The sequence below is a fragment of the Bombyx mori genome, chromosome 24 (genome assembly GCF_030269925.1).
Source record: "Bombyx mori chromosome 24, ASM3026992v2".
Lineage (NCBI taxonomy): Eukaryota > Metazoa > Arthropoda > Insecta > Lepidoptera > Bombycidae > Bombyx > Bombyx mori.
In genome coordinates this window covers 6,737,658-6,753,313 of record NC_085130.1, presented here as the reverse complement: position 1 = coordinate 6,753,313, position 15,656 = coordinate 6,737,658, and the positions used below count along the sequence as shown (strand labels likewise).

At 40.5% G+C, this 15,656-nt stretch overlaps 1 protein-coding gene across 1 annotated transcript in view; it reads right to left on the bottom strand.

The window, feature by feature from the left end:
* Positions 1-263: 263 nt before the first annotated feature.
* The window catches only part of LOC100101180 (actin-depolymerizing factor 1), a 40,299-nt gene continuing 24,906 nt past the window's right edge, over positions 264-15,656 (bottom strand). Inside the window, 1 exon segment of the mRNA NM_001099808.1 lies at positions 264-1,266. Coding sequence (NP_001093278.1) covers positions 1,146-1,266 — 121 coding nt within the window. The 3' untranslated portion in view covers positions 264-1,145.

The window sequence follows — 15,656 nt, the reverse complement described above, 5'->3', positions numbered from 1 at the left end:
ATTTAATGTATCTTTTACGCATTATTTATAAAAAATATTAGCATTGTGCACTTCTTCTCTATATTCTCTATAAATGTGGAAAATTTCATACTCCACCGTCCGTGCAATTTTCGTAAAAAGGGATACAAAGTTTTTGCTACACGTATTAATATATAGATGGTCAGTGTATATTAATCCTAACAGTCGATAACAGGTAACGCGACTGCATGAGATAGGGCAACTTTTTTAAATTAAACAAAGAGATAAATAAATAAAACGACCAATAATCACTTATATCGAGTGTATTTCTGAATAAATTGGTTACAAAATACTTATCCGTCGCTCGATAGCGACAAGCTTAAGTTAGCGAGTTCCAAACGAAAACTAAAGTATAAAAATCCTTCTTTATATTACAAATCTAGAGGCCGACCGGCGTATTTTGTATTTTAAAAAAAAACAACATACTTGACTGAATTTGAGCTTAACTTATTTAGTTACAGGAAAAAATATATATGTATATATATTTAATTAGTATAATTTAAATTATTACATAAGATCCCTTAACTATGAGGTCGGTTTTATAGTAAAATGTACAATTACATGACCCTACCTCGATCAGTTGACAGCAAAGCTTCAAATTGAAATGATATAAAAAAAGAATCCACGCGACGGGCAACGAAATAAAACCAATCTCTCCACCCCCACACCACAATACTGAAGTTCTAATGTTTCATCTCAGGCAATGATGATAAAACGAACAATTCAAACTGTCATGGATATCACACGGGTTTTTTAAGTCTCAATTTTTTTAGTTTTTTTATTGCTTAGATGGTTGGACGAGCTCACAGCCCACCAGGTGTTAAGTGGTTACTGGAAGCTATAGACATCTACAACATAAATGTGCCACCCATATAGTTACAACGGCTGCCCCGCCCTTCAAACCGAAACGCATTACTGCTTCACGGCAGAAATAGGCAGGGGGCGGTGGTACCTACCCGCGCGGACTCACAAGAGGTCCTACCACCAGTAAAATCAATCATATTAATACTATTCGTTTTCCTTTGTAATAATACTAAGCGGCTAGTGGTGTCGTGGCCGCGTGTCGTCAGGGCAGGAGTGTCGGAGAGCGGGTTCGGTTTCGTCGCGAGCTCGTGTGTAAATGCTGTTTATTGGCGATCGGTGGCGCGGAGCTTCTCTTCGACGGCCTCCTGAGACGCTTCCGAGAGGTCGGTCGCTTGGATGTACTTCTGAACTCCGACAAGGGACTTTTTCAGAGCGTCGAACGAGCTGAAATAACGAACGGTTTATTTTAATATCCAATAAGTAAAACATAAATTAGAAAATCAACACAAAGAGTAGATATTGCGGCAAGTGTGCACATACATTTGCCTCCACGTTTGGGTAATGTGCATTCAACTAAACATTTACAATTTCAAAGAAGGCAAATGTACATTGAATTCACAATGACCTTGTCGTTCTGGTAAATGTGAGCATAGTATACAAAATACGAAATTGCAAGTCCTATTAATGTGGTGCGCATGCGCATGCGCACCACTATAACCTAACCTACGACATCTATACTAATATTATAAAGAGGAGAGATTTGTTTGTTTGTTTGTTTCGAATAGGCTCCGAAACTACTGGACCGATTTGAAAAATTCTTTTTCCATTAGAAGCCGACATTGTCCCTGATGAACATAGGCTACTTTTTTTTAATTTTTTTTTTTGTTTGTTTCATGTTTGTTTTAATGTTTCCGAAGCGAAGCGAGGGCGGGTCGCTAGTATTATATAATATGCAAAGAAATTTTTTAATTAAAATAATGTTCGTTATTAAAGTTTTCGTATTATGTTTATTTAAATAAATATTTTTTTACTAAAACAACATTATTAAATAATTTATATTTACTGTAACTTTTCTTAAAACATGAAGGTAAGAGTATACATTTACCAAAACGTGAAGTCAAGAGAACAAATTTGCCGGGAAATGTACATATACATTATATTATATTTGAAGTCGTCGTGGCCTAAAGGATAAGACGTCCGGTGGATTCGTATGTAGCGATGCACCGGTGTTCGAATCCCGCAGGCGGGTACCAATTTTTCTAATGAAATACGTACTTAACAAATGTTCACGATTGACTTTCACGGTGAAGGAATAATATTGTGTAATAAAATCGAAACCCGCAAAATTATAATTTGCGTAATTAGGTAGGACCTCTTGGGAGTCCGCACGGGTAGGTACCACCACCCCGCCTATTTCCGCCGTGAAGCAGTAATGCGTTTCGGTTCGAAGGGTGGGGTAGCCGTTGTAACTATACTGAGATCTTAGAACTTATATCTCGAGGTGGGTGGCGCATTTACGTTGTAGATGTCTATGGGCTCCAGTAACAACTTAACACCAGGTGGGCTGTGAGCTCGTCCATCCATCTAAGCAATAAAAAAAAAATAAAAAATTTGGCAAATGTGCATATGTATTTACCCGTAAAAGTGTACATTTCCCAAGAGTGTACATTTACCGTAACATACACACAATACAATTATATGATGCTTATATAGTGTAGAATTGCAAATATGCCAGTAGAACATGTGGTAAATAAATAAGATATACGGATTTACAAGACTCCAAAACCAGTGATTACCAGAGGGGTCGAGTAATCATTAATTTAACCAATCACAGTTTACAAATTGGTTGCAGTTACATAAACTAGTTAAAGGATTCTTAAAGTAATTTGGCTATAAGAGGTTGGGATATCAGTTCATATTGGAAAAGCGGTCCTCTTGTTAAAAATAGTACAGTACATTTTTTCTTATTTGAAGTGTACGGACAGCCATTATACTATACAATTGAAACTTCCAAGTCTAAAATTGGGTGGTGAAATTCACTTTACATTATCTATGGGCTTTGGTAATCACTTAACACTTTATCGATCGCCAAAGTTTCTTAATTCAAAGACTTGTGCTGGCTAGTGAACTTAGACGTGATACCAATGCATTTAAGTGTTTCTTCCTCCCTACCGCCGCCACTGAACTTTTTACTAAAAGATCCAACATCCTATAAGCCCATTTATAATTATATAAAAAATAAAATTCAAACAGTTTAAATGACAAAATTTAGTCAAGTGAAGTGTAGTGTAGTGACCCCAAAGTAATGAACATTTTCCAAATAAGATATGACCTAAGATATGATCTCTGTTACTAGGTAATAAAATAAAAATAAAAACACCAAGTATGTATGTCAACGACTCATTCATGAAATGTACATTTTTTTTATTTCTAAATAAGCCACTCCTCTCTACGCCAATAAATCGATTATTTGTTCAGTTAGGTATACAATAAACATAAGATTGCAAACATATCGACGCTTGAAAGGCAATCCTGACTAAGCGACAAAAGTATGTAAAATGAGTTAGATACACCATTGGAATCGTCTGATTTTTCTGCGTCATTTAGTATAGGTTTCATCACTCTGTGACGTGTTTTATGTCGCTTAGATATGGTGTGATTTTCATAAAAATGCAGAGTTTTTTCCTACCAAACGACAAAAAAAAAGTTATTTTTGAGACATCCTGCAGTTAGGACATTTTAATAATAAGGTATTATTTACTTAGTCAGTTATTCATGTTTTTAAATTTTCATTTGTTTGTATTTATTTACTTTTACTTGTTATGAAATTTTTCTTTGAAACCACTTAGTAGATTGTACCTATACAAAGTAGTCGTAATTGGTACAGTTATACAATTTAACCTGAAACAAAATGGAACAATATTGAATCTTAGATAGTTTTACTTGTTTAACATAATATCTCTTTCCATCCGTAAATATTTTTACATGACAACATTTCTAATAACTACGTCGCCTAGATAATTTTACTTGATTAATTTCAATGGTTACTTTTGGCGCTTAGTTATGTTTACCCGTAAACAAAATATAATTTTTTGTCGCTAAAGAACTGCGCGAGTTTAAATACGTTGTGTGGGTATGCGCAACTAGTCGCGTACCACGTTTTGGCGGGCTGGTAAAAGGTGACTTTCGTAAGCTGGGCGTCGCTTAGTTAAGTCGTTTGTCACATTATTTTGCATTTTGTTCCCATGAGGGAGATGTGAACCACCAAATAAGGCCAAAGAAACGACTATAGATTCCGTAAAAAGATTTAACAAAAGTTTACAAAGTCGTCGTGGTCTAAAGGATAAGGCGTCCGGTGCATTCGCGTGGTCTCGCCGCCTGGCGGACCCCGCCTACGGGCGACGGACCGTCGAGGCGATCCGCCCGGTCCTCTCGGACTGGGTGAATCGCGACCGAGGACGTCTCACCTTCCGAGCGACGCAGGTGCTCACGGGACACGGCTGTTTCGGTCGCTACCTGCACCTTGTCGCCCGGAGGGAGCCGACGCCGAAGTGCCACCACTGCAGTGGCTGCAACGAGGACACGGCGGAGCACACGCTCGCGTACTGCCCCGCTTTCGCGGAGCAGCGCCGTGTCCTCGTTGCAAAAATAGGACCGGACTTGTCGCTTCCGACCGTCGTGGCTACGATGCTCGGCAGCGACGAGTCCTGGCAGGCGATGCTCGACTTCTGCGAGTCCATCATCTCGCAGAAGGAGGCGGCGGAACGGGAGAGGGAGAGCTCTTCTTCCCTCTCGGCGCCGTGCCGCCGCCGTCGAGCCGGGGGTCGGAGGAGGGCGTTTGTCCAGCTCCAGCCCCTATGAGGAGGCAGTCTCCTCCCGGTGATGGTCACGGGGCGACCTAAGGGGGTTGAGGCTGCGCCGCACGCTACCGTCACTCTAGCGCGCTGGCACCAGGAGGACGGGACGGCGCGTCGGCGGCTGCGGACTGCGATGCGGTCCGCATTTTCGTCGTCGCTGTCGTCGCCGAACATACTGTTGAAGAGCAACCCGGTCGGTGGTGTATCGCGTTCCGACCCGGCAGGCTGGTTCTGGCCCAGCGGGGTATCCCGGAACGCCAGCGGCACCGTCCGGGTGGCCTGGTAGGGCCGCCGTACCGCGGAGACCGACGTCGTTGGTCGTCGACTATCGCCTCGACGACCCGTCGGTCGGGCGTCCTCGGGGTGGCGCCGCGTGTCTGGTTGTAGTGTTGACCGCGGGAACCCCCCTACTCTGAACGGGTTCTGACCCCGGACGGAGATCGGACGTCGGGTGTAAGAGTGCAGGGGAGTCGTTTAGTGGGTGGGCCCTAAAATCCTTAGGCCCGCGATCTGCTCTCAACACCTGCAGATCGTTGAGTCTCACATACCCCGTGCGCCCCCTAGGCGCGGGGACCTCGTAGGAGGTTCGGCCCCCGGCCTGAAAAAAAAAAAAAAAAAGCCCGGTGCATTCTGTTATACGGGACTTTGAAAAACTCTTTTTAAAAAAGATTTTATTCACTTTGAAGATACAAAATTCTACTTAGAAAGAGTGTGGCTCATAGTAACGACGCAGAGTGACTGACATCGAGCCAACGGGGCTCTAGTATATGTTAGGCCGGAAAGTGCTGCTAGAGGCACTTTTCGGTCTTAGGTAAATTAATTAATATACTAGTTAATATTATAACAGCTCCCCCTTTAAGCGAAAACTTACGGCTTTCCGAAGTTTTCGATGATTATTTTAATATAAAGTTTAATGGATTCTTATTCGCGGTTGGGTATTTAGTTGAATATTTTCTTGTGGGGGTGTGTTTATTTGCGTCGTGTTTTCGTTTGGTTTAGATTTACGCACAAAAGCCACGCACTTTCTATGACAAAAATAATAACATATAAAAATAACAAATAGTATTACAAATAAGTATGTGACAATGGAATGGGGAGTGCTTATCGAAATAGATTCGTTCTGAGATTTTAAATGTTTTAAGGTTTGTAGCATGTTATCAGCTTTGTTGATTATTTGGTCTAAATTATTCGATTCTAAGTTATGCAGTCCTGTAATAGATTCGGTATAATTATAATTTTCAAACACTGCTGGGTTACAACATGTATCGTTTACTAAATTGAATTCTGAGTGTATGTGACTGAATTTATATTCAGGATAACTTTTACTTATTAATTTTATGTTTTTGCAGAATCCAGTGCAGTTTGGTTTCAGGGATAATATGCCTGTTCCTGAAACTATATATTCGGTAGTTTCGTCTGTGCACTCAATGTTGAGTTTAGTGGGTTCAGATAGTGTGAAGACCCATCTATTATTATTTAAGGATTGCCATATGTTGGCATGGCCGTATAAAAATTTAGTTTTACACTGTTTCGGAAGTGATTTCAAGACTTTTGTCATTATTTCTGTTTCACAGATGGGGTAGTCTTGTATATCTATTTCATCTAATTGTTTACAAATATGAGTTTCCTTATTAATAGATTTACATTTAGAAAGATTATCGAGTTTAAGATACTTCGATTTTCTCTGATTTAAGGCCACATAAGAACATGTAGGTAGTATTAGTGCAAAAGATTTGGATGTTACATTATGGGGTACTGGTATAGGTACTGTCTTATACAAAGTATAAGTATCAATGAGTACTAGAGGAATTTTAAGACTAAATATAAGCTTATTTTCTAAAATACATGTAATAATTTCCGAGAGATTTATAAGTACATATATGTTTTCTAATTCTAAACTTACAGCTAATTCCGAATATCTAGGTAGATATTTAACATTGTTAACAAGGTCATAATACAAATCTTTGGGTGTTATGACTGATGGATGTAGCGTATTGGTTTTTGAAAACAAAATTGAGTTTATGATGTCTTCTAGTTTATAGGACAAGTTTAACATATTTGATTGAATAACATTTATCATGTCATGTATTGTAGATTTAAACAACAAGGCATTACTTGCCTTTGTTAGGTTTTTAATACTGGAAGATAGGTTTTCAATCATTTTGTTTAATTTATGTTCATTAGTGTTGATTTCAATTATGGATTCGTTGAGTGTTATAATTGCCGACTTGGAGATAAGGATATTTTCTTTTATCAAATCTAGAGTTTTTCTATTATTATCTTTAAGTATTTGAATGGCTTTATTATACCTTATAGCATCATTCTCATCCATGGTGCCTATTATATGTTTAAGAATAGTGCCGATGCCGGAAATCCACGCAGACCTCTTTGATTTACTTTGGATAAGATGAGAAATGGCGTGGTAGTCCCTTGAGATATCATTGAACATAGATAAAAGGGGCATGAACATATTCTCGCACTCTAGGTCGTCAACCACATTGTTTTTAGTACAGAAGTATCTGGCTGAATGCAAAACCGTCTGAATGTTATCTATATGGGGTTTAATGTAGTCTATGTCCATTGGTACTAATACATGTAAATAATCACTAATTATCCTAACAGATCCCGAGGGATTAAAGTAAATGCCAGGGCTTTTCGTAATTTGTTCGATATTGGTAATTTCTCGAGTGCGTGATAGGCCTTGACATGGTGCCGACAGGCTGTAAGAGAATGTATTTATTATTATTTATGTTTTACGATAAATGTTTTTAACTTAAAGGCTACTGAGTTAAGTTATACTAGAGAGGAAATAAAACTAATAAAATAATTAATCATATTAATTACACAATCATACTTATTAGGTTTCAACTTCTGCATGTTTAATTTCATCATAATGATGTCTTACGTGTCGTCGATTTATGAGAAGGGAAAGTGTGTGGTTTCCATGTATTTTTACCACTTTGTATGGTCCTTTCCATAAGGGTGATAATGCTTTCCGTAGACGTAAGTGGTTTTTTAGATATACCATATCACCGATTTTATACGTGGAAGGGCGAGACCTTCGGTCATAATAGGTTTTGGAGTTTTCTTTTGATTTCTGAATATTTTCTAAAGCTTTATCGCGTGTTAATTTGAGGCGATGATTTAGCATTTTAACATATTCATGATAGGTACCACTAGGACTAGGATCGTAAATAGAATCGGGTAGATAGGGTTTATGGCCGAAGAGTAATTCGTAGGGTGTGAATTTTGTAGTAGTATGTACATTAGTGTTGTAGGCTAGGACATAGGTGTAAACATATTTGTGCCAGTTGGTTTGATTTTCGTTAACGTATGATTTTAAATATTCTTTTAGTGTAGAATGGCTCCTTTCCAAGGCTCCTTGTGTTTGAGGATGGTAGGGCGAAGACCATAATTGTTTGATTTTGAGGAATTCACAAGTTTTCTTAAAAAGGTCGGCGGTGAAGTTTGTACCTTGGTCTGTTAATATTATTTTTGGTATTCCGAAAAGAGATATAAAATGTATGAGACATTCGCAGCATTCTTCGGCTGAGGCATTACTAATAGGGTAGGCAGTAGAGTATTTTGTTAGGTCGTCTTGCAATGTTAATATATATTTAAGCTTAACTTGACCAGTTTCTGGTAATGGTCCGACGATGTCTAAGGCGATGCGTTGAAATGGGGCTGTTGAACTAGAGGTTATCTGCATCGGTTGCCTGTTTATTTGTCTTAGCGCCTTATTCGTTTGACACTGTATGCACTTTTTCACATAATTTTCAATGTCTGATTTCATATTTTTCCAATGATATTTTTCTTTAATACGATTATACATTCGTGATGTGCCTACATGACCAGCGATGGGAAGGTCATGATTTTCTTTAAGGATTTTTGAAATCTCGCTAGGGGCTGGAAAAACTACTGAGTTTTTGTAGATTTTAATTGTAATATCTGTGTTGTGGAATAAAAAAGCAAGAATGTTATATATTTTAGAATAAGTTGGTTTAAAGAATGGATCATTAAAGTCTGATATAGCAATATTCACTGGAATGTCCTTTTCTATAAGTAAATGATTTCGGAGATTTTGTAAGGATTTAAATAGTTGAGGGTACTGAGGAGTGTCGAAATGATATACTTTTGTGAATAAAAAATAATAAGATTTATCTTTAACATTCAGGTTAAGGAATGAATGTAAGGTTCTTTCTTCATTAAGGAATTCAGAGATATTTTCTTGGTTATTCAGGATTTCTTCAATGTATGGATTAGTTTCATCGAGGTCGATGGATGTTGGAATGACTATGATTTTTGAATCGGTTGATAGTAATGAATTTGCATGTTCGCAAATTTTAGTATTGTAAGTATGGTTATTATTTGATAAAGTTTTCAGAAAGTCTGTATAGGATTCACAATTTGGTTCGGGACTCGGAAGGTTAATTGATGGATTTCTTGGTAGGTTTTCATCATCAATCATAGGGTTGGGAGTACTGTTAGTCGGAGGATTTATGTTATCATTGTTATTAAGATTGCGGTCATCTATTTCATTTTCAGGATTGAACGGACTGTTTGGTAGGAGATCGATATCTTGAAGGGGTTCTAGTGAAGGTAAGTTGTAATCATCAGGGTTAAAAGGACTTGACGTAAGTAAGCCGTCTAGAGGAAGTGTTTCAAGAGGAGATTCACTATTAGATGTGTTAGAGTGATGTGGATTTTGTTCGGGTACAGGTTGAGAAGAGATCAGAGGGTCAGAAATAGGTAAGACGGGAATTGGGTCAGAGTTTATATTATTTAAGCTTCTGACAGGGTTGACGGGGTATCTGGATAGTGCGTCTGCAGCTGAATTTAATTTGCCTTTTTTATGGGTTATTTCGTAGTCATACTCTTCTAATTTCAATCTCCATCTTTGCATCTTGCTTGAGGGGTCTTTGTGGTTAAAAAGCCACTTAAGTGGATTATGATCGGTTATGATTTTGAATTTTTGACCATATAGGTAAGGTCTAAAAGTTTTGCACCCATACATAATTGCTAATAATTCTTTTTCTGTAACATTGTAATTTATTTCACTTTTGTTTAGGGTCCGGGATGCGTAAGCGATTGGCTTATCTCTATTTGGATCTCCTTGCGAGAGGATAGCACTAATTGCGTAGTTAGAGGCATCACTGTTGAGGGTAAATGGTTTAGTAAAATCGGGATATATGAGGAGAGGAGGAGAAATTAGACGATTTTTGAGTGTTTCAAAAGCGAGTTGTTGTTCGTTGTTCCAAGTGAAGGTGGTATCTTTCTTTAATAGGGAAGTTAATGATTTAGCTGTTTTTGAAAATTCTGGAATAAACTTTCGGTAGTAAGACATAAGCCCTAGGAAAGATTTTACATCTTTCGGGCATTTAGGAACTGGAAATTCAGATACGGCTCGGATCTTAGCTGGGTCAGGTTTGACTCCTTCATCAGTGATCAGGTGGCCAAGGTACGAGACTTCCTTTCGAAGGAATTCGCACTTATCGGGTTGAAGCTTAAGATTGAATTCTCGTAGACGTTTAAATACACTTTCGAGGTTATTCATATGAGAGTCAAGGTCATACGAGTATATTACAATGTCATCAAGATACACAAAGCAGCGAGTGCCTTGCAGACCTGAGAGGACAGAGTTCATTAATCTCTGGAACGTTGATGGTGCGTTCTTGAGTCCGAATGGCATTCTTTTAAATTCAAAATGCCCTTGTGGAATACTGAAAGCGGTTTTAGGAGCATCTTCGGCAGACATTTGGATCTGATGAAATCCAGAAGCAAGATCCAACGTGGAGAAATATTTTGATTTTCCGAGTTGATCTAGAATTTCATTTATGTTGGGGATAGGATAAGAGTCACCTATAGTGATGTCATTTAGTTTCCTGTAATCGATAACAACTCTCCATTTACGCTGGCCGGAGGCATCAAGTTTCTTCGGGACTACCCAAATAGGAGCAGACCATGGAGACATTGATGGTTGTATAATGTCATCTTTAAGCATTTTCTCTATTTGAGTTTGAACTTCATGTTTGTGACATTCGGGAAATCTGTATGATTTTACATGGATAGGATCATTGGTTGTGGTTTTTATGTTATGACGTAGTACGTTAGTTGATGTCAATGGTTCACCAGGTAAGTGGAATATGTCTGAATAGTCAGAGCATATTTGGTAAAGAGAATTAGATTCTTCAAAATTTAGGTGTGATACTCGAAGTTGATTTAGGACTTCTTTAGTTCGTTGGAAGGTATTTTGGGTTTGAACGGTATTTATTGAGTATTGTTCTGAAGTTTCTTTTGAATGTAAGACAGAAGGTTCTAGTGGAATCAAAGTTATGTTGAGGTTTGAAGTTAGAGTTTTAGGAGACTCAGAGATATTTACTACAGTTAAGTTTATTCGTTTGTTTTCTTTTACTTTAACTAGGCAATTTGCGATTAGGATATCCTTTAATTGAGTTTGATCTAATACAAGACCTTGTTTAACTTCAGGGTTTGAAACGGAACATTCGATTATCATTTCTGATCTAGCAGGTATAGTATAAGTTGGTTCATTAAAACGGAGTGGTAAATATGTTTTATTTAATTTAAGTTGATTTTTAGTATAGTCAATCATGCAGCCGAAATGATTCAGCATATCTGATCCGATGATGCCGTCATAAGGCAGATGAATCTTGTCTATGACGTGGAATTTGTGATTTATTGAGTCATGGGATGAACTATTTAGTTTCATTTTTAATGTGAAATGACCCATTGTCTTTGTAGTGTTCACTTCTGGTTCGATACCCTTTAAAGTTATTTGTTCTTCTATAAGTTTGGGGAAATTTTGGAAGCAAGAGTATTTTAATAAACAGATTGCTGAACCTGAATCAATGAGTAAAGAAAGTGGGATTTCCGATATGGGTGAATCGATTATGACGTAAGGAAGTAATTTTTTTGTAGGATCGACGTTTATTTCGAATATTTTATTGGTTTCTGTTTTAGATGACTCAGCGGATTTAGTGGATTCAGGGGACTCAGTGGACTCAGTGGACTCAGTGGACTCAGTGGACTCAGTGGACTCAGTGGACTCAGGGGACTCAGGGGACTCAGGGGACTCAGTGGATTTAGGATATGTGTTTGATTTCTTATTATTAGGTGACACTATGGTCTTAGTAGGAGCAGCGTCGAATTTGTTAATATTGTGGTGCCTCGCACGACACCTATACGGGCCACCTACTCGTTTTTTGGTTTAGCGTTTTCGTGTGCGTTGTCATTGTTTTCAAGTTCAGTGTAATTGTTCTCGTAATCGTTTGTGTTATTTTTGTATTCACATTTATCAACAAAATTTACGCGTTGTGGTCTGAAACCGGAAGTAGACGGATTTTCGAATTCACGAGCACGATTTTTAAATTCTCTCTTTTTGCAATTTTCAATAGAGTGTCCGGAGGATTTACAGTATCGGCAAAAGCTATTATTAAAATTATTATTACGGTTAAAATTATTAGGATTAGGACGATAGGTCTGTGGACGATAGGGAGTTTGATTAAAATTATCAATTCTGTTAGATTTAGAAAACCTATTTTCCGTATTTACAGGGCGTTTGTTGAACATGCTTTGTTGAATGCGCTCTTCGGAAATTGCAATATTGATAGCTTCATTGAGAGTTTTGGGAGACCTGCATCTCACAATCGTTGCTATTCGGGGATTAAGTCCCATTAAGAAGTGGTGTAGAGCCAGGTCTTCCATGGCCGCTGTCCGACCAGGGAGTTCTTTTACTTTTGTGTTCGAAAGGGAGATTTCTGTTAAAAGTTGAGATAGATATGTCTCGATTCGTAGAGCGTATTGACCGACATTTTCTTGTGTCCCTTGTCTGCTTTCTTGAAGGTCGGTTAAAAGATGTGAGTAATGTTTACGCTCACTGAATTGAGCTTTGAGAAACTCCTTTAACTGTTCCCATGTCGAAAACTCTTTGATGGAACAGGCAATTTCTGCTTTTCCATTTAATTGGCTAAGGATATACTTGAACAATATGTGTTTCTGTGATTCTGATGCTAAATCATATGCGTTGTCGCAATTAACTAAAAATGAGTTGAGGGTATCGCGGCTACCATCGTAACATTTAACAAATTTAAACAGAGTATTTAGGTCGAGTTCGGACATAGTGAGGAATGCGGCGGTCTTTCTTGTGACACGGGGAGATAGAGTAGGCGACTTAATTTCTATGTTGCTTGCAACCTGTTCCGGTTCTGGAATTGGTAAGCTTAATTTACTTTCTTCAGTTTTAGGCACTTTTGGCATAGTATTTAAATTTAAATGTAGATAGAGGAGACGGAACAAATGGCAAACTACTACAACATTACATGGATTAGAATTCAATTACAAAAATTTGACAACCTTAGTTATAAAACGCAACAATGTCCGGAGACTTACAGAGTTAGCAGTATGTAGACGGCGGATATCGGTGCGACGAACAGGAGCATTCCGCAGCGATAAGGCAGGTAACAGGTAACAATTGCTTCGGCCTTGGATTGTTCACGATGAATTTTATTTGCAAGATTTTACGACGCACAGCCACCAACAGGATACAGGTTCTAAAGATGTTGCAGGATGAAATAGTAGATAGATTTCTTCGCAGGAGATTAAGGTAAATGTAGTACGCGCAGATCTTTTCCAGGATTTCCACGGGATGATGAGATTAGTATGTTCAGAATACTAGTAAGTAAATATTTTCTTTTCACTTATTTCACTTATTTATTTAGTTATTTTCACTTTTAGTTGTTATTTTTCACTTTTAATAGTTATTCTCACTTTTATTTTCGGAAGACGTTCCGGGGATTTTTCTTTTTCAAATCCCTTGAGCTGCCACCAATGTTATACGGGACTTTGAAAAACTCTTTTTAAAAAAGATTTTATTCACTTTGAAGATACAAAATTCTACTTAGAAAGAGTGTGGCTCATAGTAACGACGCAGAGTGACTGACATCGAGCCAACGGGGCTCTAGTATATGTTAGGCCGGAAAGTGCTGCTAGAGGCACTTTTCGGTCTTAGGTAAATTAATTAATATACTAGTTAATATTATAACAATTCGTATGTAGCGATGCAACGATGTTCGAATCCCGCAGGCGGGTACCAATTTTTGGAATGAAATACGTACTTAACAAATGTTCACGATTGACTTCCCCGGTCATCGTTCTCGTCGAACCCGTCGTTCGCGACGAAGGGTTCGGCGAGTAAATTAACCCATAGACACAGCCCACTGAGTTTCTTGCCGGATCTTCTCAGTGGGTCGCGTTTCCGATCCGGTGGTAGATTCTGCGAAGCACTGCTCTTGCTAGGGCCAGTGTTAGCAACATCGTCAGGTTTGAGTCCCGTGAGCTCACCTACTAGTTAAAGTTACGCTGATACGTAAGTCGTCACGAACCCACACACGTCCCGACCGCCGCGCGCTATCAGCCAGATGTGCTGGATGTGTGTGTGCACAAGGGGCTACGGTGCCCCGTAACGATCGAGGCACTGTACGACCTGGGTACCCCACATCTCCCTATTCTGGTGACACTGGGAATGGGGCTCACCCGGGTTGCGACCTCGCCCCTACGACCGAAGGTCGACTGGGAGCTCTTTAAGAGACGACTAGTCGACCTTCCCGTGATTCAGGACCCCAACACCCCTGATGGGGTCGACGATGCGGCAATCCGCCTTGTCGACTCCATCAGGGGAGCGATCGACCAGGCGACGACTCTTGTGCCCAGCGGCGGGCCCAGAGGTATACTCCCGGCCCATCTGAAGGCGATTATTCGCCGGAAGAGGGGCTTGAGGATGCTCTGGGCGACAACTCGTTGTCCCAGGATAAAGCGCGAGCTTAATGAGCTGGAAGCGGAGCTGGCGACAAAGATTAGCACCTTCCGGGGCTATGCCTGGCAGGAGAGGATCGAGGAGGCCCGCGAGGACCCCTCCTCAGTATCCCTCCACCGGCTTTGTCGCCAGCTCTCAAATCGGCCTGCCCCGACTTGTCCACTAGTGGACGAGAGGGGCAACCGATGCTTCTCGGCTCAGGCCCGCGCCGATATCCTGGCCGAGATGCTGGAGCGGCAGTTCGCTCCAAATGACTCTGTACCCTCAGAGGCCGCATTCCACCAATCGGTGGAAGAGAGCGTAGCAAGCCTACTCTCCTCCCCGGTGCCACCGTTGGGAGATGGTGATCTCATCACTCCCAGCGAATTGCGCCTCATCATCAAGCGGATGAAGAGGCGCAAGGCGCCGGGCGAGGACGGTATTCCCTCCCTCGCTTTTTTCCACTTCCCTGAAACGGTCGTGTCATATATATGACACGACTGTTCAACTCCATTCTGTCCACAGGACACTTCCCGGGAACTTGGAAATTGGGCAAGGTTATCGCCTTGCCCAAACCCGGCAAGGACAGGAGAAATCCCTCCAGTTACCGTCCGATCACGCTGCTGTCGCACGTGGGCAAGTTGTTCTAGCGGCTGCTGCTGAGAAGGGTGTCGCCGCACATCCTTCTCAGACCCGAGCAATTCGGGTTTCGTAGCGGTCACTCGACAACGCTGCAATTGGTCCGCGTTATGCATCACTTGGCGGATCGGTCCAACGCGCGCCAGTACACGGCCGCAGTCTTTCTCGATATCGAGAAGGCCTTCGACCGTGTCTGGCATGCGGGACTGGTTCACAAGTTGTTGCAGAACACGGACCTCCAGCACGCCTACGTGCGACTGCTGGGTCGTACCTGGAGGGAAGATCCTTCCTTGTCGCGGTCGAGGGCGCCAAGTCGTCGGTGCGCCCAGTCACGGCCGGAGTTCCTCAGGGGAGTGTCCTGGCACCACTCCTCTACGCTCTCTATACCAACGACATTCCCACGCTTGAGGGCAACCTCCAAGCGTGGGAAGCCGACGTGAAGTTGGCGCTGTTTGCCGACGATAGCGCCTACTTCGCGTCATCAAACTTCCCCTCTGCGGCCATTTCGAGGATGCAGAGGCTATTGGACT